The 27359-nt window shown below is 32.0% G+C and overlaps 1 protein-coding gene across 3 annotated transcripts; it reads right to left on the bottom strand.

The window, feature by feature from the left end:
• Window positions 1-1193: 1193 nt before the first annotated feature.
• On the bottom strand, window positions 1194-23122 carry LOC128985844 (protein takeout-like). Of its 3 annotated transcripts, none has more exons than XM_054405778.1 (6): window positions 22990-23122; window positions 20468-20566; window positions 15334-15490; window positions 11718-11854; window positions 8076-8231; window positions 1194-1486 (listed from the first exon to the last, which is right to left on the bottom strand). In XM_054405778.1, the coding sequence occupies exons 1-6, from the start codon at window positions 23063-23065 to the stop codon at window positions 1338-1340; spliced, it is 774 nt and encodes a 257-aa protein (XP_054261753.1). In that variant the 5' UTR covers window positions 23066-23122; the 3' UTR covers window positions 1194-1337. The 3 variants fall into 3 exon arrangements, with proteins under 3 accessions (XP_054261753.1, XP_054261752.1, XP_054261755.1); XM_054405777.1 differs by lacking the exon at window positions 1194-1486 and adding an exon at window positions 4475-4736; XM_054405780.1 differs by lacking the exon at window positions 1194-1486 and adding an exon at window positions 5702-5941.
• Between the last annotated feature and the right edge of the window lie 4237 nt (window positions 23123-27359).

The raw sequence follows: 27359 nt of genomic DNA, 5'->3' as shown, positions 1-27359 counted from the left end.
CTACCATTGGCCACTAATACAAGTAGGATTCTTATAGCTTTGTACAACGTGAAGTCGACTTTTATGTGTGTCATGTTGGTGATGTTTGTTAGCTTTATGTTTAAACTTAGAGTTTTTTCTTTTATATTAAAGGGCAAATTTTACATCGTGAGTTTCATTGTTTGGTTATAATATGAGAGAAGTATTTAGTTCTATTTGGTTAAATAATAGAATATTAAATAATACTAATGAAGGATTCTATAAATTAACTGAAAACTCATTCAAGAGTTGTCGTACTAAAGTGCCTAAAATATTCCCTTCTCAACCATAAGGATGATATTTAACGCTTCGAGCCCAACTAGTACGCGCCCGAGTCCTTGGAGGCTTCATTGAGAGAGGCCATCTTTCATAATTTAAAAAAAAAGCTGCTGAAGAGTTATTTATCGTCAAAAAATATCGTTTCAAACACCAAAGTTGTTATAATTTAAATATCTAGTATACTGTGTGATTATAAATGTTCTTTGTAGTTTTTTAATGTTCTCAAAGGGAGTCCATGGAAGCTAATAGCTCTTAGATTTAACCTCAGAAAAGTAGTACAGCATCAAAAGTGGTGGTCTTTCACGTTCCGGTGGTGTTACTTAAAGTATTAATATTTTAAGTAGTTCAAATAAAACCCTGTTTAATTGGATCAATTTTTTCACAAGTACAGTATTCACTGAACACGTAAAACATTCTTGAAATCCTCATTTCACATTGAAACTACACGTGTTTGACTCGTACTAATAGTGTGAATCTAATTCAATTATAAAGATGTATTATTGATTACAAATTGTTTTACAATAAACAAAAGTGTACAGGAACCGGTGTTACGATACAATTTCCTCTTCGAGTGTCACAATAAGTAGTTCGACCTGTTTGCAACGACTGGATTGTGATGGAATCCCTTAAGCCAGTTTCTGTCAAGCTAAGGTTCAGAACAGAGTTATGTGATGTTTTTACAGAATATTTCAATACTTTCCTCACATAAATACAAATGTTTTACTACCTCTTCGTCATTTTTCCACATAGCTTAGAACTTTGCTATGAATTCATGTAGATTAAATAATAAATAAACAGCGCTGTTTCTTTAATTAGAAACGACATCAACAGAACAATGATAAAATAAGGGATGAGTAATCGTTGAAAACTCTGGGAAAAACAAATAAACACTCTACTGAGAAAATAAACATTTTTATTAAACATACTATAAATATTTTACTTAATAACATTGGTATTTGCTATGTAAATTGTACTAGTTTAGTGGTCGACGTTTACCAGTGAAGTGCAGTGGAACAGTAGGTCCACCAGCTGTTTATAATTTAAGAGTAGATGTCATCAAAAGGTACTTTTGAGAACACCCTGTTTGCTATGTTTCGAAAAACCAGTCCTAGTGCAGATTGCAAAGGCGGTCTCATATCGTCGTAAATCGCTTTCCAGTTGTCGTTTAACACCGCGTTTATGTTGTCACCTGTTTAAAAATATTATTAGAAGATTATTTTAATTATTGTTAAAAAGTGCTAGGTGAAAAAGCAAATGCTCTTTTAGGAGTGATTCTAACAGGATGAAATGAGATGGAACATCGAATAAACACTTTCAAATATAAATTTTAACTAAGATGTGCTCAATTGAGTTATACATTTTGTACTTTGGTAATTTTTTTTTGCCATTTGTTAGAAATAATTGGATAGTATTGGGAACAAAAAAACGGAAGGTGCAATTCGAAAGGAAATACAGTAAGGAGGATAATCGATCGAACCCTCTTTGAATGCTCTTTAAAACTTAATATTTAAAGAAGATTTGTTTGATTTCCCCCCTCTTATTTCCTTAAATCATACCTTGCGTTTTAAAATTGGTTAAAACAGAAATGCCTACCTACTTAAATTTTATTTTATTATGCCTCTGTGTCATTTTTTTTACAATAGCGTGGTATTTATTTTAGTTCTGACACAATTTTTGTAAAGAGCAATCCCATATTACACATATTTCCTTGATTTGTATGTTTTTCAATGTTAGTTTTGTTTAACTTATTAGTATTGTTTTTTTTATTTTTATTTTTTTTATTAGTAAGGTTGTGAAACTATTGTTATGGTGTCCATAACGGGAATAAACGTTATAGAACAAGTTTAAACCCCTGTCTAAAAATGGAAATGTAGCCTACAAACTCTTATGACTAGTGAAAACCGCAGTAGAGTTAAATGAAGCAAAACAGCTGTTAGTGCAGTTTGAGAAGATCTCTGAAAAGCAAAGTAAAGCCAAGTTGATACATTTAATGCTACTATCAACATAAAAATAAAATATAAGTAGATAGATAATCGTAGTGCTGGTTAATGAAATGATCGACTCAAATTAAAACAATCACCAAAATAATATTTCATCACTTGGGATTAAATTCCCTGTTTGACCTAAACAACTAAGGCCGAGGCTTGAAAATGATTGAGGATGTAAATGACTTTTAGACCTGTGTGAAATGTGATATGAAATATATTTTTTTGTCATACTGAAACTATTTATTCAAACCACAAAACTAAAGATTCTCATACTTTTTACGTTGGTAAAAGTGCTTCAATGTTTTTCGTCTATTTTTGCTCCGAGTTATTATTATCTAGATGCACTAGGCATCTAATCCGCCAACACGGTGCATTTCGTGTATCAGAATTTAAAAAAAATACTATTTTGAACGCTTTATCTACTTATAGTCTACTTTAAATGTGCATTTTATACCGATGGACACAGATCTATTTACAAATAAATTTTTAACTCAAACTGTTAAAATGAAATTTGAGAACAAACTATTACACTGCATTTTTGCAATACATGCCAAGAAGTCCTAAAAACTTTGTTTCGGTCACAAAGTTTGTTACACGAAAGGGACAAAGACCTAGTTACACTTAGACCTAAACATTGAAAGTTTTCAAGCGTGGGTTAGCTTCAAAGTAAAATCTGGTGCATATACAAGCTGTGCATTTTACTATGTTTCTTAACCACTGAATAAATCAGTGACAAGTGAGTCTTGGCTACAATAACGCTCAAACCTGCTTAGTTAAACAAGATTTTGTCCCAATTAATTAACTTTCATGCAAAGGCGTTTCAAATTCATAATAATTAATGATGGTACAAAACTTACTTGTTTATGACGTGTTTGTGTCCAAAGGTCAGCTAGTGTAGGACTTGAATATTATTTTCACACAAAATTATGAAAAATTTACTTGAAATTTCTTTTTTGCTTTTGCTAATTCTTATAATACGAAAACTATAAAACTTCCGGATAACCATATTAAAATATGTGTTGAAAAGATTTGTAAAATTTGATTTTGTGAAAATTCTTTATGAATCTACTACACGTGCTAATGATGTTAACTTAGAATCAAACGCGTTTACCTAAATTAAGTTATTTTGTTTTCTTTTTAGTGTCTATATCTTTTTGTTCAAGGTAATCTCATTCTTCATCTAATATTTGTATCGTCTTCACAAATATCAGATGTCAGAGAACTGAGTAAGTTACTTTTATTACCAATTTGTAGTCCACAAACGAATATACTGTTATAGTTCGGATGGTTCATAATTGAGAAAATAACCTATGCTCTTTATCACGAATTCGATAGATGTGAGTGGCCCTTATATTGGCAATGGTTAGACACAAATCTTGCCTTATCCTTTTGTTGGTTTATTAGCATCTTTAATAAAGAGAGAACTCATGGTGTAGTAAAGTTTTCCTAAATCAGATTCTTCTTGGACACACTCATATTTGGCCGTACTCTTCGCCCGAAGTATGTTTTTATACCTTTAATGTCTCCCATATGGTAGCTATTTTGATTTAAGTAGAGGGCTATCACACTAAAACCCCATTCGCCCCTAGCTTTTGCAATTAATACCCACAACCCGTATCTAATCATTTCGAGGGGTTTTGGAATTTGCTCGAGAGAGGATGATTTAGGATTTAGGAAGACAGACTGCTTTCTTCCTTCTGATGTTAAGTTGTGGCATGTGGCCCAAACTTGTAAGGTCCTTTTATCATCAAATTAAGCTTTAAGTATTCCTCTCTGACTGACAGTTTCTTATAACAATTCCTTTGTTCATCAGTAGTCACTAGTATATTTTACATGAATATAATTTTGAAATGATTGTAATTAATATATATTTTAAGTAAATGAAAGTCAAACTAATGGGATGCTAACCTGTAAGTTAGCAAACACTGTAATGTAAAATAAAGAAAGATACAGTGTTATCAACATAGTTTATTGTTACCAAAGTCAATACTGTATTCAAAATTGGCTATATCCTGTTTGAAATCAGTATAATTTTTTTTTCTATAAGCTAAGTTAGACCAAAAACTATTTGATAAAAAAGGTTAGTCAACAAAACTATTGAAAGCATTTTCACTACAAACAAAAAGTTTTTCTCATGCAAATCATAATCTAAAAGTAGACAAAATTAAGGCAGCATAAAAATTAAACAATTAGCCAATATAACCTTTATTGACTGAAATGACAAGGGATTCATTGTGTTTGTGGTTTTCGTCTTTTAGGGTAGATGGGCTTTAAGGAGTTGAGCTACATGGTAGAGCGAGACCTATGGGAACACCTTGTTGTAAGGAACGTTTTTGAACAATTTTCGTGCGATATTTCCTAAAGCCAGGTCTAAAGCTGACTCTACGGGTGCCTTCATGTCTTGGTAAATTTCTTTCCAGTTGTCATTCAAAACCAAATTCATATTATTGCCTAGAAAACATTAAAACATAAATGAAAATTCAACATCGGAACAGATTTGATACATGCTAAAAAGAATGTTTATAAATTCTCCTGTCCAAACACTAGGATCTTGTAAATATTCCTAAGTTATTGAATAGAACCCTACAATTTCTGTGGCATTTTGTATTTAAGTTGTTGTGGGTTAACGGGTTCATTGCATTAACTGTCTCGTATATGTACGACATGTAACTTTTATAGTTTGGCGTAATTAAAAAGTTGTACAATATTTCACATTACCCACACTCTATCAGTGGTTGAATTAATGGACTCAACATGGAATTTAACTCCTACTTCAGGGAAGTGTATCTTTAGTCAAGGTTGGAAATAGCTCTATGGTGAGCGGAAACCCAAAATTAGAATGGTGGATGAATATTAGAAGAATTGTAAAATAGAGATGTAATACAACATGAAGAGAGGTTGCATATTTTTGAATAGTTGCAATACTTGTGAGTATCTTTATCAACAGGATTTGCGTTGTTAATTTACTCTTAAGGTATAATTTATAAGTGCACAATGTAAACAATTCCTCATAAAACATATTATACTTTGAAGCTTCTAAAAATAGTATTACTTCCAAAACCATAGGCAACATTTGTATGATGTCAAAAAACCGTTGTACAAATAGTTAGGTTTTAAAACTAGACCCAAACAGACCATCTGAAGGCAGTTTATTAGCAAAAAAGAAATTGGTAGAAAGCCTTCTAAATGGTGTTAAACTATTGCGGATTCTATTTCTCTATTGATTTTTCATAAATGATGATTGATGAATCACAGCAAAATTAATTATAATGAATTAGCCTAGTTATGAAAAGATTGGTTAGTTAACCAAATTAATTGTTAGAAAGAAGAAACAGTGTTAGTCAAAATACCCGTCCTCCATGCAAAAATAAAGTCTAACAGCAGACAAGAATGGAGACATTAGAAAAATCATACAATTTGTCAATTGAAACTTTATTGACTGAAAGTAGAAAGGGGATGAGTATTACTGTGAATATTTTTGTTAATGAGATTCAGGATGTTGGAGACCTAGGGAAAAACTCTGTTGTAGGGGACAATTTTGAACACTTTTTTTGTAGCCTCTCGGAAAGCCAGGCTTAAAGCCGATTCGACTGGAGCCTTCATGTCCTGGTAAACTTCTTTCCAGTTGTCATTCAATACCAAATTCATATTATTTCCTAAAAGCCATAAAACAACAATGCACATTATTAGCTTTTAAATGCTTTTACTCTGGTGTATTGGGTTGCTTTGTTCTAAATTGGAGTTCAAAAGTAAGGAGCTGGTAAATATTGTTCAATTATTATCATTCAAATAACATTTTACCTATCAAAACTTTCTACAATTAAAATGCAATGTATGTAGAACTACAATTTTAAAATGGTTGACTTGTACAACTAGATTTAGATATATCGTAGAAATTCCAATTTTAAGGACTAGTGTAATCAAAGAAAACATATTATAATCTAATTATTTATTTTCTATTTTATTTCCTAGTCAAAAAATACTTGATGGGTAAATAAAAACATAAAAGTTTGCAATGCTGTATGCCACTTTTTTCGTTAGACACGACTAAAAAGTTTGTTCAAAAGTACCCACTCTGTTCTAATTACTGACTAAACCGTTAACATGGGGTTAAAGTCTATTTCAAGACTCGGGGGCAAGTAATCTAGTTACTTCATACAAGTATCCCAGATCTAATGGTTAATGAATATTGGAAGGGGTTGAAGTAGACATGGAATATTGCATACATAGAGGTTTCAAAGACTAGAAACCTCAAATAAACTATTCAAATGAACTATTACGGGAGATAAGTTGTAGATGTGTTATTGTTACATTGATGAACATAATAATGAAGATAACTTCTCATTCAAACATCAATAGCTGAAAATACACACTCGAATAAAAATTTCTACAAAGATTATTAATAGGCTACTATAAGTTAAGTATGTTCCAATGTCATATATCACCATTGACTATGTATTTTGTGTAGACATGTCATTGATAAGGCAAAACCAAATGCATGTTTATTGTTTCGTACTTAAAATAGGTAAATAAACCCCTCATAGCGTGCTACTGTTTCTGATTTTTTAATGCAATAGTTGATAGATACATAACTAGTAAAGTTTATAAAGTAGACCTTTGATATAACACGAAATGAAGTGGTTGACAGGAGTTGGTAATTTTCACCACACCATTCATTCATTCAGTTAACACGCCATTAGGAATATGTAGGCAATAGTAGTTTACGCAATGATTGCTTTAAGTGAGTCTTTACGACACGAGTAGAAAATTCAAGGCACGAGCCTTGGCGAGTGCCTTAAAAACTTCTACGAGTGTCGTAAAGACTATTAACGCGAGTTGCGTACACTACTTTACCTACGACCGTTTTTTGGTTACTATCAATCTGGATTTAATTACTAACAATCACTACTGATAACTTTTTAGAGAGGTTATGTTTTCGTGTATTGCCATTGCCACTGAAAGTGATGCAACGACTTGTTGTATAATCAGCTGATTTCCTGTAATTACGTGTTTGTTAAACTTCGTTAAATATTACATTGCTAGCAGCATTCTTACCATAAATAATATTGTATCAGGTACAATTCGGCAAATATTTAATTTATTTTTGGACTTCCACCAACTTAATTAAGAATACGCGAGTATCAACATGAACAAGTCGGTCAACAATTAAATTGGTCAACTGATCAGCTGATCAGCTGATTAGTTGACGTTCGAAGCATTACAATTTTAATTCTTTTCTCTCAATACTTGAACCTCATTGGTCCGTTACCTGTGTTGATATGAGAAAAACTATGCTGATATGAAATGAAACTATGCTGATATGAAATGAAACTATGCTGATATGAAAGTAAATAGCTGTAAAGTGAAACTTTTCAATTCTAAGAACTGAACTGAAATGGCTACTTTAAAAAAACGGTCGTAGGTAAAGGGGTTTTCATTGTAACATTATTCATGGTCCATTTAATAGTATGGATATATCGTACCATTGACTTGTGATACTGAAAAAGACATCGCATTTACACGTATCATCCGTTCTTTTCTCTACATTCTGTTGACAAGAAAGTTTATGTGACATAAAATCAGCTATAGTAACTTAATTCAGTTAAGTCCGGTTAGAAAAAAAAATATTGGACCAACTTAACACGGAGATGACATGTCTAGTTGTATCAATTGTCAATTTAACAGAAACTACGCACTTTCAAACACCAAAACAATACGAAACATGTCCAACATATTCTAATTAATTTCTCTTTTGGTTTCAAAACAACGCCTTTTCAATCTATAACTTACCGAGCTCCTTGTTGCCGTTGAAGAGGTTTTCCAGGTCGTAATGAACCCTCTCTACATCTTTGACCACGAATTTGAGAGTGTTCACTTGAGCGTACTGCTTACCATCCTTGGTGATGGGCTTGCCGGAGAGATCGGTGATCTCGCCCTTCGGGTTTACTGGGGAAAAATATTTAGTCAAAACTGGTACCAAACTAATATGGTGAGATGATTGCTAATTGCATGACTTTTATTTATCAGCCTATAGTAATTTACTCAACGATCGCGTGAAGATAGAAGGTATCACTTGTAAGAACTTAACTGAAACACCTACTTTAAAATTGGTCGTAGGTAAAATAACTTAACAACATAAAAAATATAATAACATACCGTGCACTCGCCTTTGGCTCGATAGGCCCCCTTTTGTGGTTGGGATTGTTGGAAATATCCCCGGAGAAAATCTGTTACTTTGTTTTACGCGTTTTCGCATACGTTTTATACGAAATTTGTTCGTCAACAGCAAAAGTAGGCAGCAACATTGTTAAGTTGGTATATTAGTGTTCCAGCCCATTAGCCAGATTAGTTTAGCCTTGAATTGGCTGAGGCAATTATAATTTTTTGTGCGCCACAGTGCAAAAAAACAAACCTCCTTGCCAAGTGAGTTCCGCAGCCTCTGGTTATTATAAATAGGAACTACCAAATTTAATTAAAGATTTACTTTGAATATTGCAAGAAGAATCTTGTACTAGGCCTACATGTGCGTGGTTTTTTTGAATGAGTCAAACCACTCGATGGCATCGTTGAATTTAAAATTCATACCGTATCCTAATCGGATGTAAAATAGGTCTCTTCATTCGCCTAATGGGTTTCATGATGAGTGGAATACCCAATCGAAATCGAAGTGTAAATATATGTTTCAACTGCTATTAGACGTATTTTTATTAACTTTCCGAAAAATAGGTGGCTACCTGAAATTTTTATACAAAAAGATTTTTCACATTTAAGCTGTCTTAATTTTCCTTACGAATTTTATGTTTTTGACTGCAGTTCTTGAAAAATCTAACCTAATATGAATACCAGGTGTTTCATATTCGCATGTTCAATATGGATGATGTTTCGATTTGTGTTTCATGTATCCAAGATCAGCTGTTTATCAAGCCAGGGCCATTGATTAAGACCTATAATAACACATATTGCGTTTTAAGGCAATTAAGCTATACTATAGTTGCTGAGGTCCTAAAATCATATGCTAAAGGGCGATTTGTTTAGTAAGGTGTGAACAGTTTAAAAAATCAACAGAATAATTTAAAAATTAATTAAAATATGTTATTTACTAAAATCATTTTAATAGTACCTATAACTAACTGTGGGATTTGTTTTAAATTCACATCCCTAGAAGCTGCAGTGAAATACAATGTAAAACACAAAAGCTTTCACGGTTTGGCGTAAAAGCTTTCAAAGAAACCGACTTGGAATAGACTAACGGATATAGTATTGAACTGTCATTCATATTGAAATGTTTGTTTTAACTGACAATGACATGGACAACTGGAAGAAACCCTTCTTTGTTCAAATATTGGGTATTAAATTAGAATTGAGCTGCCTACCTATTTACTTTTCCCATAACACAATTTCCTTTGGTATTATTAGTACATTACTATGTTAGCTGCTGTTTGTAAGAACAATTTTTTTTCTTTTTTTATTTGTAGCGAATTTCCCTATAGGAAAGTAGCTATTACCGTAGGTGGCATGGTAAAACCTAGACCTGGAAACGATTACTTTTTCATTTTGATGTCCCTAGAGGCCAAAAACGCGATTAGTTCCATTTTGTTTTATATGTATATATTTATTTAGTCCGTGAACGCGATAACTTGAGTTATGTTTGTCCGTTTTTGTTGAAATTTGGCTTAAAGGTGTAGGGTGTGATAGTGAGTTCGCGAACTAGCATGATCGGAATATGGGAACGGGGTGTTATAGGGTGTTTTATGGGGTAAAAAATAGGTTTTCTTTTTTTACCTCAAATCCTTAAATTTCCCAATTTTTATTTATATATTTTTAAAGGAAAAAACAAATAATTTAGTATATTGAAGTGTTTGTTATTTTAAAATAGGTGGTTTCGGATAAAATTCAATAAATTGTAAATTTAAAATTCCCATGTTATTCTTATAAAGAATAAGTAAACTGTTATATCCACACAAATTCTATTTTCACTATTGTAATTGTGGAAATTTACGTTTGTCAAATGACTAAAATCTGATTGAAGTTCATAACTACCAAGATATTATCATTTTGAGCAGTCAAAACAAGTAAGTGGTAAGTGGCTTTAAACATGTTTTATCCTGTTATAAACAATTTGAAGAAAAACGAGTAAATAATTAGAACACCCGTAATTTAACAAAATAATACAGTTTAATTGGCCTGTTACAATATTTGTCGATTCCGACAATATAATTCTCCCACAATTAACGTCGAAGATGCCAAACAGGATGAAACTGCCTTAATTGCGGCAATTTACACGTGCAAAATACCGCGCCAAAAGAGGCCTACATGGGCGTGGTAAACTGGTCTCCCGCGCAACAGCTGAACAGCAATCAGCTGGTTAAACAACTGATGACCTTGCCGAGGCACGCTTGATACTGAGAACACGGAACATCTAACTGATACTCAGTGATTTACTAAAAAGGTGTTTACATTTTTTTAAATTGTTAATATTTACAGATTTTGATGTTTTTTGCTTCGTAGTTTAAAGATCCATAAATGGCTTCTACTAAAGACCTGGAAAATAATTACAACAAAGATAAAGGTGTTAAAACGTCTTTATAAAATCCGTAAGAGAAAATTAATTTTTAGGGCAAAACTGAGGTTAACAAAATAATGTAGAATACAAGCTGGACAATTACTATGGGGGAGAAATATTAGTGTTAATCAGGATCGCGATCATGGAAATGTTGGCATATTATTTGAAATGAGGAATTATTTGCTTGTTCAAAGTCTTGATTGGTTGTGCAAAGAAATGCTTGATTGATAATGTAAGTTTGAATTGACAAAAGTAATTTTGGGTTATCCAGAGTAATTCTTTCTTACCCTAAGCCCATATCTGTAAAAAGTGACATTTTCCAAAGTATATATGTTTGTCCTGCATGCTTTTTGCTATCTTCCTTTTAAAAGTAATTGGCTACCCCAAGAACGATTTATTTTTCACGATACCTTGTTTTATGTATCGTTTGCTTCTACAAAGTGTTGTTTGTGTGTCCGAAGTACTATGAAATAGTTTAAAGTAAAATTTGCTGTAATATTGGTTTAATTTGTGTACCTTTAGCTTGCCTTGTGTAATGTTATAATGGTATGTAATGTAATGTATGTTATTATGTGTATGACTTTTGTCATACAGAGCAATGATTGCTCAAACCATTTAAAACTTTTGTGTTAAACCTTTTGGCTCTACGAAGTAATGTAACATTTTTGGTTTGCTTTAAGTAAGGTTTGCTTGTTTGGATGAATTATAGCATTTCCGATAAAGGTTGTGTTTGTACAATCTGTAAGTAATTCTGATTACTGTTTGCTTGCCCCAGGTAATTTTTGCACACCCTAAGTATTTTTTTGTTTCCTTAGGTCATTTTCCAATCCCAGCTCAATATTTTCTTACCCTAAGTACAGTTTATTTACCCAAGGTAATGTTGCACTTGCCGGATCCCTCAATAGGTAGAACCAGAACCTTGCCTTTGATCGTGTAATCGCCTTGCAGCAGAATCGGACCTTCGATGTCGATCTTTGCCTTCATCTTGTAGTTATCAACATCCATGCTGTGGAACAAACATTTGAGTTACCAGAACAAACGAAGCACATGCATCAAAATTAAAAATATTTTTGTAACTAACCTAACTAACCAACAGTACTAACCCTAACACAAATCATTGAAAATGAAGAAATCGTCGATGAAAGTACTTAAAGAATTTATGAAACACGCCAAGTTTAAATTGCAATATAAATTAAGTACGATACGCAAAAGCTAGGATCAATCGTCAATCAAACTTTTCAGTTTAATGTCGAAACTGTCAATTACCTTTACCGAATGAAATACGTGTTTTCTGCCATATAAACTTAGTTTGAACTTAAGCGGTAAATTGCGTGCCGTTAAACTTTCAGTAGCAACCAGTATAATATAGGTTTCTCTGCGCAGCTCCCGTTTATGCAATTGACTTTGAATAGTACAAAATTATACTTCGCATCCTATTGTAAAATCTTTTGCTTGTTTTTGTGTTGTCCATTTTGGGAGCGCTAATGTGTAATCAATGTTTTTATCTTATTTTAGGGTTGATTATACAACAACCCTTTACTCTCTGGTTGTAATACAATTGACCAAGCAACGTTAAATAGAAACGTTGAAAATATGGCCTACGTTATACATATGATAAGTCTATCCACGTATAAATCTATCATACTTGCGAATTTCCTGAGTATAATCTTCTTGGTTTTTAGCGAATTTCCCTATAGGGAAGTAGCTATTACCGTAGGTGGCACGGTAAGACCTAGACCCGGGACTGATTTACTTTTTCATTTTGATGTCCCTAGAGGCCAAAAACACTATTCGTTAAAATTTTTATATATGTGTATATTCTTCTAATATATAAAATTCTCGTGTCACAGTGTTTGTCTGCAAACTCCTCCGGAACGACTTCACCGATCGTTATGAAATTTGGTGTGTAAATTCTGTAGGTATGCGAATCGGACGTAAACTATTTCCCGTTACGAAATTCTTAAAAGGGCTCCGCCCCAGTGGCTCTGGAGTTTCCCATGTTAACCTTATGAGAAATGGAATTAATGAATCTTAACAGCTGTTTCAATTAAACAAGTTGGTTCTGTTCTATGATGTTCAATAGCATTACAGTTACAAGGATTACCAACAGGGTGCAGCACTATTATTTCTTTTACATTTATGACAACAGCTAATTTGCAACCAAAAGGTGAGTGAGCGTAGCGAACGAACTTCAACCTGGAGGCGAGTTAGCGTAGCGAACGAGCTAACATGAAGGCAAGTGAGCGCAGCGAACGAGCTCCAACCTAAAGGTGAGTGAGCGTAGCGAACGAGCTCCAACCCAAAGGTGAGTGAACGTAGCGAACGAACTTCAACCTGGAGGCGAGTTAGCGTAGCGAACGAGCTAACCTGAAGGCAAGTGAGCGCAGCGAACGAGCTCCAACCTAAAGGTGAGTGAGCGTAGCGAACGAGCTCCAACCCAAAGGTGAGTGAGCGTAGCGAACGAACTTCAACCAGGACGTGATTGAGCGATGCGAACGAGATCATCTTGAAAATTAAACGTAACGGTACTTTCTTTCCATCGGTCTGTCTTAGGGGAAACCTATAACTTAGGCGATACGAAGTTCGCCGGGTCAGCTAGTATATATATATATATACGTCCGTGAACGCGATAACTTAAGTAATTTTTGTCCGATTTTGATGACATTTGGTTTAAAGGTGTAAAGCGGGATAAACTTGAATGAGTTCGCGAACCAGCACGATCGGACCATGGGAACGGGGCTTTACGGGGGGTTTTATGGGGTAAAAATTGGTTTTGCTCACTTTTGACCCTCAAAACACAAAATTTCCCAATTTCTCTTTAGACCTTTTTAAAGAGCTTAAAAAAACAAATAATTTAGTATATAAAAGTATTTTTGTTCGATTATTAGTAACGGAGAAAATTAAAAAAATTGTAAATTTAAAATTCCCATGTTATTCTTATTTAGAATATTGTCAAATGTTGTAGTTTGCTTGTTTATGAATATATTTTGATCAAACTCGGCAAATTTATTTATTTTGTACTAAGCTATCAATATTTTACTCAAAAACACACTTTATTAGTTTCCTTGTAGCAGCAAACCTAGGTAACTCGTTAAACCTAATGTTATTAAAATATATTTAACTGAAAATCAATTCAGACAAATGGAAATTCGCTTAGTCGGCAGGTTTGCTGCGGCGGGGGTATTATTGTTACCTTTCTGTCCTGATAAAGTTAATAATTCTATCAATCTTCTCCCCACGCGTCAATATGTGGCGTGAAAAACATATTTACCGTGTCTATCAGTTTGATCAAATGAATATTTATCTAACTCAATAATGCTTTATGTATTCACATACCTCCCTTTTTACTCAAGTTTCCCGGAATACTAACAATTACCATTTTAATCTAGGATTTAATCTCTTTTTGCAACCTTGGAAAAGTGTTTTTGCGAGTGTCATTTATAGACTGGTCTGAATGGATCAAGCTAATTTATGTTCCCACATACTACGGACGTAATTAATTAAACAATCCTTAAACCTTTCCTTGTGCAGATTCTTTGTTGGATTTCTTATCGGTGTAATTGGTGATATTTAAAACTTAGAGTTAATTAATGTTAATGTTTATGGCTACTAAAGCAAAAAATAATATAGCAAGACTAAAAGAGTAGTATATACGTGTACATTTTTAAGTTTTAAAGATGTTGTGGATAAAAAACCCTATAGTTTTTCCGGTTAAGAATATTAGTTTTGTAATTTACTTTTAAGTTTGAATCTTTTTCTGACCTTTCAGATACTCTTGTACACTGGGCTTGGACGTGTGCGTGGAGAGAATACAGCACATCAAGGAGTGAAGAAAAGTAAATTAAAGAAAGATTTAGTGGTAGATACCACAACGCGAACCCACTACATTAGTTCTCAAGGGAAAGTAATATACCTAACACCTTATTAAGTTTCAAACAACAACCAATTTGTAATCAAATGACCTAATTCGTGACCTTCTTCTTTTTAGCTCTTCTTTGGGTGAGGGGGGGAGGTTGTATTTCTTCTCAGTAACATGCAACCAACTAAAACGAAGGCTAAACAAGAAAAATAATGTTTCTTGTGTTATTTCATTTATTGACGATCACTGGTGGTTTAGCTTATTAGTAATTCGGGGTTAAATCCTACACATTTGTCGGAGCTCACTGAATCTTCATCTTGAATTACCCAAAACACAATACTTAATCCCTTCTGTCATTTTTACCATCCAGCAATAATTCTAGTTTTTCTGCTAGTTTCATGTTGAATATATTCCCTGTCTCATTCACCCAACTGTGTACCGTACAAACCACCGTGGGAACCTTTCAATTATGTCCAAATTAGTAAACTCAGAACATTTAGTGAAAAAATAATGAGAGTGCAAAATACTGAGAGAATATTTGTTTAAGTAGGGGTAGTCTAAATTGCGAAAACCATTGTGACCATCGAATGTTTGGGACTATTTGGAAATCATGTACAAGTACTTACTCGACGCTCTTGATCTTAGCGTTCTTTAGTCCGATGATGTCAAGGTTCTTGAAGCTGATGTCAACATTGACTGCCTTCTTCTGATTGCTGCCTTTGGTCACCTGCAGAGACTCAACATGCAGAGGGTCGATGGTGAGGAGTCCGTACTCGGGCAAACCTGTGGATAATTATTTTACATAGTCAATTAGTTACATGGTTAAGTCCTTCGGCTACATATGGATGAGTAGTCTGACAACACGGTTGAGCGAATTGGCTACATGATTAGGTCATATAACAACTTGTTTGAGTAATTTTATTGGATAGTTAAATAATTTGACCATTAACGTATGATTTGACGGTTAAGTATTGGCTACTTGGTTAAATCAATTTATTGCATAGTTAAGTCATTTGATTGCAGCATGATTTTATCGTGATTTGATCAAGTATTTTCCCCACTTGACTACTCATAAGAATAAATTGAAGTCCATGTATGGTATTCTAAGGCAGAACTCGACGTTTGACTTTCGTTTACACTTTAAAGCTATTCGCTATTCGCTAATTTTTCAGAAGAAAATAGCCTAAATTACTTCAATACTATCGTATTGTTTTGTGTGTGTTTATAATCGTGTTATATTACACATTATACTACAATATATGTACCCCTTTCTCGACATTGAGACAAACTCCGTGTAAAAAGTAAGGCAATATGCAGTCGAATACTTTTTTGAGATTAACGTAAAGAATTCCGGATAAAAATAATTCAGTATGACGAAATAAAAAATCCTTCACTCGTGCAAAAAGTTTATTTTTCGATTCCCACTCATTTTCCTATCTAAGATTCGCCAATGTTGTCAAACTAGAGCTCGTATCGTAAACAGTAGTTTTGACCTTTGATAAATGACACTTATTTGTTATTTGTCTGCGATAAAATTATGTAGCTTAGATTTCATTTTACAACGTCACAGCAAGTTTCAGCATACAGTTAACAGTTGAAATTACTTGCTCTTTGAATCTTGATTCACATGAGACCGGGCATAACTTTCACAATGGAAGTGACATGTCGCCTTAATGAAGTTGCTTCGATATCTGCATAGCGACGCATTGACTGTGAACACATTTATCGGATGGCAAATTAATTTAAAGAGCAGATCAAGTTGTCTACTTAACGTGTTACGTACAATTTTCGATCAAATGATACTTTAACTAAAGGGGATTTAAAAAGGTATAATTTGTATTTAACCCCCCCCCCTTCTACACATAATTACACAAAGTTTACTGAGCTACATATTACTCTTTTTATGCAAGACTTCAAAATAGTTTTATCTGAACAAAGTAAAATCTGTCAAGCAAAATAAAATATTTCAAAGTGTGTATAAGCTAGTACTCATAAACATAATTTGTTAAGAATATAAAAAACGAATTCGTGCTAAGTAAATAGCTGTTGAATTTTTTTTATCATAACTACAGTATGTTTCTTTTTGTATTTAGATTTATGAACCAAACTGTGTAGAAAACTTCCAACCCCGCAACATTTACCTCATAATTTTATCTCTAATTTTAGGAAACTTTTCATAATTACTACCTCGTACACGTCGGGCTGGTTTAAGAACGGGAGATTAAATTCTTAACTACTTTATCGTCAATTTCAGCTGAGAAATGTTTCTTGAAACCATCGCGCTGAATATGTTAAACAGTGACACAAAATAATTGAAAACAGACTAGTTAAAGATTGAAAAATGTATTATTTAAAAAGTTTCGTTTTGAATTAATTATACTTTGGGTTTGTGGAGATTATTTGGAAGTTGGTTAATCTTATATCGTTGGTTCCTTGAATATTATATGTATACAATTTTTTAAGTTTGGTCACAAGAATATCTTAAAACTCAAAATATGAACCCTAACTGCGGCAAAGTTTTCTAAATTCTTTTTAATATGGTAAAACCTAAAATATTGTAAAAGACAAATTAAACATTAAACTATACATAATTTATTATAACTCATGGAAATTAGATTGTTTGAAATAGCTGCAATAACAAAATTGACTTTCTCTTCTTAGCTTTTTGAACCGATTTGTGGAGTACCGACCTATTTTCATATACACGGGAGTTTGTTCAGGGTGAACTAGATTTATCCGTCACAAGATTACCTCCCTGTCAACAATGATAAGGGTTAAGAAAATATTGGGTCGGGGTCCATCTGATACACTACCCTGTTGGAATATTATTTTCACTGTATCTAATTTCCATTATCGTATCACATAATTTTTCATGCGCCGATCTCTACATAGCTTAATTGATCGTAAAAAAATAATTTTCTACATTTTTAATGTCACGTTTTTATTTATCCGTCAAACTGTAATACTATTCAACACAATAGTGGATGGAAAAACTACAATATTATAAGATTGCACTTAGCCGAGTTTTGAATAAAGACTAGTAAAACTAACAATTGGTTGTAACATTTTCATGTCTATTAACAATGTTGTTAAAAATATATAGATGCGCTCTTAGTAAATTGATTCTCTCCCAAAACTAGAGGGCATAATTTCTAGAATATTTACTTGCAAGTTATACTCTACTGATAATTTAAAGATATACTCTGCTATATAAATATCTCCAATATTTAAGTATAAAATTAATAAATGTTATTTGTATGAAAATAAATAAATATATATTTATTTTATTAAGAAGCTACAAAACAGTCCATGCTAATTACATTGGTGCATTAAGCATGCAAAAAGAATGTTTGCAAGAGTGATACAATATAGAAAATAAACAACAACAAGGGGGAAAAAATGTCCGTCTTCTATCGTGGCAGTCTTGTAACAATTTCATCCAAAATATAAATAATTTAAATCAAAATATAATAAAAATTTTATCTATTGTTGACAAAATATTAAAATACTCGTTGCACTTAGTTTCATTATACTTGTAAGTATAAATACCATTGACAAGAGGATTATGATTACTTTATCTTGTCTGTGGTAAATACAGTAGAGTATTACTTTGATATTATTATTCGTATTAGTATTTTATTAAAAGTATGAAAACCCCCTATTTCGTGCACATGTTTGATAAAAAAGCTTTCTACTTAGTTGGTGAATTATCTAAAATGTATCAAATATCTTATATCAAATATGGTACTAGCGTATAAACTACCCACTTAAGAAAGAAAATTTTACTATAAAAAATTCACTTGAGGTTCGATTTCCCTATAGGTTTCTAGGTAATATATACACAAAACCTCTTCTATTATGCGTTATACTTCAGGTTTAAAAGCGTGACCTTCGTTTTTCCTCGTTTGCGTTAGCGTATGAACTGGTTAGTCTCTAATTAATTGTACTTGATTCCATTCGAAGTAAATGGCATCTTGATTCCATTGTTATATGTGGAAAATGAGGAATTATTCAACAACAATTAAGTGTGCAATCGGGTTGTGTTGATGTTGTGACGCAATTCTAGACTTTGTTCATTCTTCCTACCTACAAATAGTTGCGATTATTTTAGCGTTGCATTTAATTTAGTTTTTGTTTATGCGTTCAAAGCTCTGGGTTTGTTTTACAGTTGTAAACGTTTAAGGGAAGAGATTCGCAGAATTATGGTACATTTAACAAAATATGCTATTCAATTATTATTTAATATGCTATTCAATGTTTATTCCAAACATTGCTATCACCAAACCAGCTATAATTGCTACAATTGCTATAAAAGCAGTGACAAAATGAGAATCTCTACTTGAAAAAGAAATAAAGAATAGATTAAGCAAATAAAGTAATCTACATTATATCACGTTGTAAATGGAAACCAAGAAGTTGAATAACAAAAAAGAAGTAACTAACTGCTTCACGGGAATGGATGGAACAATTACTTAAAGATCCGCGATCGGTTGGCAGTGCTTATTATTATCAGTAGTGCTGGACTGATATAATATATTACATATTTTCATAATGAATTTGTTTTTGAAACCACTAAAGCTCTCTAAAGCCGGGTTTTCCTAGGCGCGGAGTCGGCGAGCGGAGAGAGGAACGCGGAGAGCGGACTCCACTTGTCTTAGGCAATTTAATGTTACTGTTTTCCTAGAAGCGGAGCCGAATGCCATGTTAATTTCAATTCCGCTCTCCGCGTTCCTCTCTCCGCTGGCCGATTCCGCGCCTAGGAAAACCCGGCTTAAACAAGTAAATTGATTCATAGAACCGCTCTAGTTTAAAAGCATTTTCAAGAGCAAACCACGGGTTATAGACACATACAGATCCACTTCTAAGCTGTAAGGATTAAAAACCCATCAGCGCGATTAGGTGTTTTCTAAATTATACTTTAAATTCATAACAATGTAAAAGGAGATTAAGTTTCATAGTAATATATGATGTGTTTCACATAAAACAAAGTATTTTCGTTTATAATGTATTCAACCAATAACGGTTACTTCATGTAGAAAGTTTCTTTATAGAAAGATGAAGTTCTGTGATTGTAAAACTAAATTTGTATTCATCACAAATACTAGATTTTGACAGTTTAAGCAATAATTTATTGTTTCGTAACTTTCTATACTGATATAAATATATATTGTTTACTTTATGCTGTAAATAATAATTATTTGAACAATTTTGAAATTTTTTTTTTAAATAACGAAGTGAACTTTTAACAAATATCGTTCATCCTATATGATAACACATATTATTCTCTTAGAAAATATTTGCAAGCCAAGGGAAATATTTACATAATATTCGTAAATCACCACTTATCGAAGGAAAAATCATGAATGAGTTAATATTTTAAGACTTTTTAGTGTTTTAGCGAATTTCCCATGTAGGGAATAAGCTATTTTTTTGTGATTTGAGAAGCTTATTGATTTTTTGAAGGAAAAAAGTTTAACTGAATTATTTGAACGAATAACAGTCTGTATGAATACCCAAGACTATTCACATTTTGGACTTTGGTTACTAGTATTAGTTTTGAACATTTGTTTGAACATACATTACAAGCATTGTCAAAATGTTTAGCAGCTATATCCATTTGTATGATACTTTGTAAACTATTTGGGTTTACTTAAAGATTGCAAAGCAAATGCGCTGTTTACCAAACTAGTCCATAACATTGATAAATACATATTTTAAAACAATTTGTTAAATACACAAAATAATAAAGCATGGCATTACCTTTCACAAGCTCCGGTACTGCCCTCTGTAGAGAATCTCTGACACATTCGTCCAGTTTATCTTTTGGCTGACCCCTTTTGCATGCCTTGAACCTGGGTGCTGGAAACAAAGCTCATGTTAGACATGTAAATAGTATAACATGGTGGCCAAGCTTGGCTAGGTGAAGGTTGTTTACAAACAGCTCAACGTGATCTATTTGAAAACGCTTAATTCTAATGGTCAGTGTCAGGTTCTTTGGCATACAAGGGAATCGGTGAGTACATGTTCAAGGTAGAAAGTAAAATGTACTTACAAAGCAGATATGACAAAATTTAGAAAAAAATTGTCATATATACAATGCTCAAAATGTTCGTAAATGATAACACACCTTTATAATAAATGTAAACAAATCAAGATGTAAGTTTTTAAAAAGAAGTCATGATTAAAAGTCAAACGTCTTTACGTCTCCTGGTTCAACCATCTAGTTCTTTGTATTTTAATAAATATTTTCTCCTAAAAATTCTTTATAGATTGACAGTCCACATTACTATTGCAGGTTGAATTTAATGCATTCTTATTTTGCATTTAAAATAACTTGGGGCAATCTCGTCTTACATTTTGTTATTGGACTGCTTAAATTATTTTTTTTTTATGAAAATGTTTCCCATTTAATTTGATTTGAACGATTTATCTAAATAAGCGGAGGGGTGTTCGCAGGTAAATCTGTCCAATGTCCTCATCGGACCAATTGTAGTGTCAGGCTACATAGTTTACTATTCAACCCTACATTGATTACGATGCTCATGTAACATTACACGCATGCAGCAATAAGTGTTAAATACACCATTGGCATTAAATATGGTATTGGTATCTAATTTCTGTCAGTTGTGAAAAGATGTCCTAGTCATAGAATTTTTTTTAAAGATAATCACAATACATAACAATGCATATATAAGAACAATATATAACAAATTAAAATACTGTTCAATTAGAAATCATCATTAGTCTATTATGTGATAAAAGGAACTGGTTTGCCTTATTTTAAAGTAGGCCTACACTGTAGGCTATTATATTAACAAAGTGTAAAATAAATTGCCTGAATTGAAATATAATATCTTTTTAAGATTAGTCTACATGAATAATATGTCACTAGTTATTTATCAAATTCTTATTATTTCAATAAGAACAAGAAACACCACAAAAAGAAATTGTCCTTATGTCTAAAACAATTTAAAAAATTATAATTATGATTTATACTTATTATATACAGTTATAAACTAAGGTTTATTTTATTAAAGCGTTTTGCTCATTACAGCCTTAGTTTACTTAGAAAAAGTATTTAAAATAATAATTACTATTAAAGCTTTTATAGAATGAATTAGCCATTACGGGTTATGAAATTTTAAAAGAATTAATTTGGTTTATTAAAGAATCTTTAAATAAAGTATTCAAAGAATAATTTGCGTGAAAGATTTTAAATTATATTGTTTGGAGAGGTGGTAAGATAAGAGAGTACCTTATCATCTTGGACTATTTTATGACTGAGGCAATGTCATTCACCTTTGAAAAGACGACACTTTTATCCAACAATGTTTACAAAACTACTCTTAATAAATGCTCTCTATTCATATTTTGATTAACCTTCTTTAGCTTTATAAGTATTACTATTTTATAACAGTGTTTTTATTTGATTTCGTATGTATTGTCACCAAACATTTTGTCAATACATCAACAAGGTTTTTCTCTCAACTGCTGTGTTTTCAATTACGGCTTCATTTGTTTGCACACAATAATATAACTAACTCGTTTGTACTAATAAAATAAATAGCAGGTAAAACGAACTATTTTATTATCTGTTGTAAATTAATTTTGAATAGGTTCAATTTGTGGTGAATAGGGTATTTCTATGTAGGCAAAGAAGAAAATTGCCTTTGGATGAAACATTAAGACTTTGAAAACTAAATTATTCTCCCTAAACAGTGTTTGTTCATAACAATTATTCAAAAATTAAAAATGCATAATTAAGAACATAATTAAGAAGAATAAAAAGTATATCGTAATGAAAATTTAATTCGACTTGAAATTGTATCTGTAGCCTATTTAAATTTAAATACAGATACAAATTTAAATTGTATACTTGTATTTACAGTTATTTATTATTGTTATTTACTTGTATTGTACAGATACTTGTATTCAAATTGTATCAAAATTCATGTGAAAAATATGACCAATGGATAAAAAATTTAATGTAAAGATACTAGACTAATTTTCAAGTATATTTTAATTTGTTTAATCAAAAAGGATTTACAGTCCAACAATCCTTTATCCAATAAATAGCGTTAATGATAGCATCCAAGAGTTCTTGGACTACAGAAACTTGGATATTGTAAATTATGGTATGTAAGTACTAGGAGTAATATGTAAATACCTAGCCTACTGATAACAAGGATTTTTGATAATACAACTTACTGTCAACTTTGGCTGAATGAAATAATTTTATTTTACAAAAAAATCTGATTAAAAACTGTTATATATTTGTTTACCTTTCTGAGCCAGAGAAGGCGTCAGCAACACAGCACAGGCTATCAGCACCGTCAGCATCTGCAGATAGGCCGCCATCCTGACGTGTGATTCAGCAGACAATATCAGCACAAGTGTTCTGCCTTGTGTTAGACACACTACATATACCAGCCACCAAGGTCAAGGCTTCCAGGCAGTAGCTGTGGGGTTCATTACTTTTGCTGCTCGAATTAACTCGTTTCGCCCTAAAAGTTGACAAAACAAAATACGTACGGAAAAGAATTTGTAAGTTTAATGAGGACATTATTTCACAGTAAATAGTTTGAAATTTTAAACAAAGTTGTTTCTTTTTATGGGTGTTAAAACGTCATGGGTATTATTTTGGGGAACCGCAGAAACTCTTGCCTTGTTACTATCTAACGTCAACCTTTTTGTTAGGTAGAGTCTATTACATCAGTTGTACGAATTTCCTCTTTTAGTTGTTTGAATCATTGACTAAACATTTATTCCTCAAATAAGGAAATTTATTTACGAGGAATTGTTTAAGGTGGAATGCGTTATCTCGTTAAAATGAAAAAGTTTTGTTAGTAGAATGTTGCATCTGAGTCAAGAATCGTCCCCACTTGGAATTAAACTATCAACCTTCAGATTTCAGTACTATAACCATAACCACTCGTCTCCCCAGATATTAATATATTTGGTAAATTATCAGGGGTCCTGTGTTTTAGGAAAATGTTTTAAGTGTATAATATTTTTGTAAATTCAAACAAATATTGTTTTTCGTAAAAGAATATGGTTTTTAGAGGAGCTTGTAATTATGGTTCATTTTAAAGCTATTCGCCTACTGGGTCTGATGATGATTGGAGTGTCCAATCGAAATCGAGCACCATTTACCATCTTTCATATGTATTTACAGTGTTGTTAGTAAAAATTTTAAGTGTAAAAATATTATTAAAAGTATTATTTGACGTATTTTGTACTTTCAGATTTTTAAGTTGGCTACATCTTCATCATGTGATTATTAAGTATATTTTAAAGTATGTTATCGGTAGTCAATGGTGATGGTTAGTAACTCATTGTATTGCATAATTATTTTCTTTGTAACCTCTCTTTCGAGCTGCATTGATTATTATGTCATAATGGGTGTAATAGTAGTTTTGACCAAACCAAATTACGAATTTCTCTTTGGTTAAAGTTGAAGGACCACAATGAGTATTTAAAGTAAATAATACAAAATCAGAATTGTAGCTTCGTTGTGAGGAGAAAGTAGTTGCTTTACCAAAGCTCAACGGTAGCTATTAAGTGTAAGAAATAAATCCTAAGCTTACAGTAAATCAATGATTGATTGATGGATTCTCATATTATGAAACTTTGAATTGCTGCTTTCAAATAGTTTAGGAACTTGGTGATCTGTCATCTGTTATTCTGGTGAATTTCATATGTTTTACACGGGGTGTTTTTATTAAAACGCAACTAATATCCCGTACCATAAGACACTGTTTAACGACAATGTATTCTTTATTTTATTGCCAATTTTCTAACATGCTTAGCTGCATAGTTATCTATGAGTTTTAGTTTTATTGGGAATTTATTGCGAACGAGTCTTAACTTGAGATTTTCGCAAGCTCTGTTTGAGCTCTGAAAACCCTAAGTCTTATTTACAATTAATTATCAATAACTAAAATTCATAGATAACAGTTATCTAGTTGCTAATCAGCTGGTATTATGCAACAATGTATACCAGCTGATTAGCAACGAAATCAAGAATACAGTGATACCATCTAAATGTTAATTATGCTAATTGGCATAACCATATGAGCTGATTTTGATGTTGTGTCTCACGGTATTTGTAATTATTAGGGTTGCGTAAAAAACGCCCTATTCAATGTTTATGTTGTTATTTATATTACAAATGCTCCTTTTTACTGTGTATAGCGAGAGATTGTTGTTGGTATTGCTTAAATTTTACATCAAATAATAATCCACTTGATTTCACATTTTAAATTATTTAGTACAGTATCTCAATTTACAGATGAAGAAAAGTGATTTCGATTATCTTAGTTATGTAAGTCAACAGTCTTTAGATGGAATTATAGTTAAAGAACACATAACATCCAAATAGATTGTTTAATACATGGTTAAGGAGATCTATATGCTAATTCCTACGATTACACCACTTAAGCAAATTTGCCTCAACCAAAGATCAAATTAGTTTGTATGAGTTTAATTAAACTAATAACCCATCTTTACATTTGGTCGTAATAATTTAACATTACATAAAAAAATTCAGGTTTCAGCAAAACATAAGGATTACACGTAAAAGAGTTTAAATTTAATTCAATATACGACTGATTATTAATATGGGTTCATGTCATTTAGCATGTTGTGTGTTTATATTTCTGGCCAAATAGTTATTTCTGGTTCGAATTTCACCAAAGATTATTGAGACAAAAATCAGATCGATGCGTTAATGACGTTCTCACTATTATAATGACGTTTTAGTTCATGCAACTTCGGTAGGATATCTTTGTCAGATTAGATGCTAATAAATTTTTGGACAGGTCTGATAATTGGTAATGAACAATTTTATGTGGCTTTATACAACCATGCCCTTTTAGTATATAAGTTTCTAAAATGTACTATACATATTTAAAAGGAATTAATCGTCTTATATATTTATTGAAGATGTCCAACTAAGAGAAGCCTCATTTACAAAACTGTATACCTTGTTGCTTTGTTAATGTTGGTTCTAAAAAAAACACGGTCCCTGAACCAAATCTTCCAAGCTTTCAGTGCATTAGTAATCCTCATATTAGTTATTGGAAATCTACGACACAATACAAACCTAAACTACCTACAAACCGTAAACTATTTTTTCTACAATATATATAAATTAAATATTATGGGTTGCTAGAGTACATTTCGAAATATTTCCTTGATGTACTGATTGAAGTTGAGAGTGTGTCGTTTGCTGCAAATATCGGCTGAAAATTCTCTCTTATGGATTTAGCGTCTGTGTAGATCAACTGAACACAGTTTGAATGCATGTTTTTCACGGTAAAAATATAGAGAAATGCGATGTTTACTTTTCATATATTTGTAATTTACAAACTTTTAAACTAATGAGAAGGATTTATTTAAACACTCTTTTCTGGTTCTGCACAGCGTTTCCCTTGTATCTGCTATCAGCGAGAACTGTAAAGGTTTAATCTACAATAAGAGAGAAACACTTAGAGAATATCAATATTAAAAAGCAAACGGACATGAAACTCATTTAAAAACAATGTTCACATTAAAACAACAACATGGGAAGTATACTTTCAAGTATACTATTAGTCGAATCCAAAGTCAATGGTTCAAGGGTAAGAGTTCCCAAAAGTTCAAAGACTAGTATTTGACTTTGTAAAAAGGTGTTTTCTCTTACCTCTTTGGTAAACTGCCTAAGGTTCTTACAGGTTTTAGAGACAACTGGGTTTCAGACCAAGCTACTTAAAAATGAAAAATGAAAAATAAATTACAGTGAGCTACTTTCATTTTTGTTTGTACTGTAAGTGAAAATTTTTATAATGTTTATACGTTTCAAATAATAAATGAAAATATCCTCATGATTAATTTTGAATTGTATTTCAACAAGGGCTTGTGTGCTGTACCTATCAGAAAATCTTATGCGGTTATTATTGACACAATATTTTTCATTTTACTCTTCTATAACAATAGAATAACTCATTTTACTAAAATATTACTACACGATTATGATTGTTAATTTGAGAAACATAGTGTTTAATTGATTTATATCCAATGAAGATTAAGTACTGTGAATCTAAAAACACAATGTAGTCATATAGCTATGAACGCGTTTATACAGTAGTAGTTACTGGTGTAAACAGTGTATCATGTATCATGCTTTGTGTAAAAGCTTCATTGTATATCTGGCATGCCTGCCTCATCTAAGCTCTCCCTATATAGTGTTCTATCTTGCTAGGCGTTACTTCTCTTTATGTTGATTGAACTTACATTAAATAATTGAGATACTTCATAACTTATTGAATCTTTCAGTACTAAAAATAATTACAGGATAATAAAAAAATAAAACCACATTTTTAGTATTTTAAGGAAAATTTAGAAACTTGATACTATGGCCTTTTTTATTTTCAATAAGTCTGGACAAAGCTCTAAAACTTCATTTTCTGTATATCATTATAAACTTTTGACATTTACATAGTTTTGTGTTTTACAAAACGTGTTTTGAATCAGTCTTCTGTTGGGGAAAAGCATAATCGAGTGATTGAATGGACGTTAAATGTTGTATTAGTTTTCAAAGTAATTCTGTTATGCAGTCAATACAAGTATTGTATCGCTTCAGCGATTTCACGAAGGACGAATTTTATGCACG

The sequence above is a fragment of the Macrosteles quadrilineatus genome, unplaced genomic scaffold, assembly GCF_028750875.1.
Source record: "Macrosteles quadrilineatus isolate MER2022 unplaced genomic scaffold, UCM_ALF_1.0 Scaffold_2__2_contigs__length_208266976, whole genome shotgun sequence".
NCBI classification, from domain to species: Eukaryota; Metazoa; Arthropoda; class Insecta; order Hemiptera; family Cicadellidae; genus Macrosteles; species Macrosteles quadrilineatus.
The sequence above is the reverse complement of the archived record's forward strand: the minus strand, read 5'-3'. Positions and strand labels throughout refer to the sequence as shown.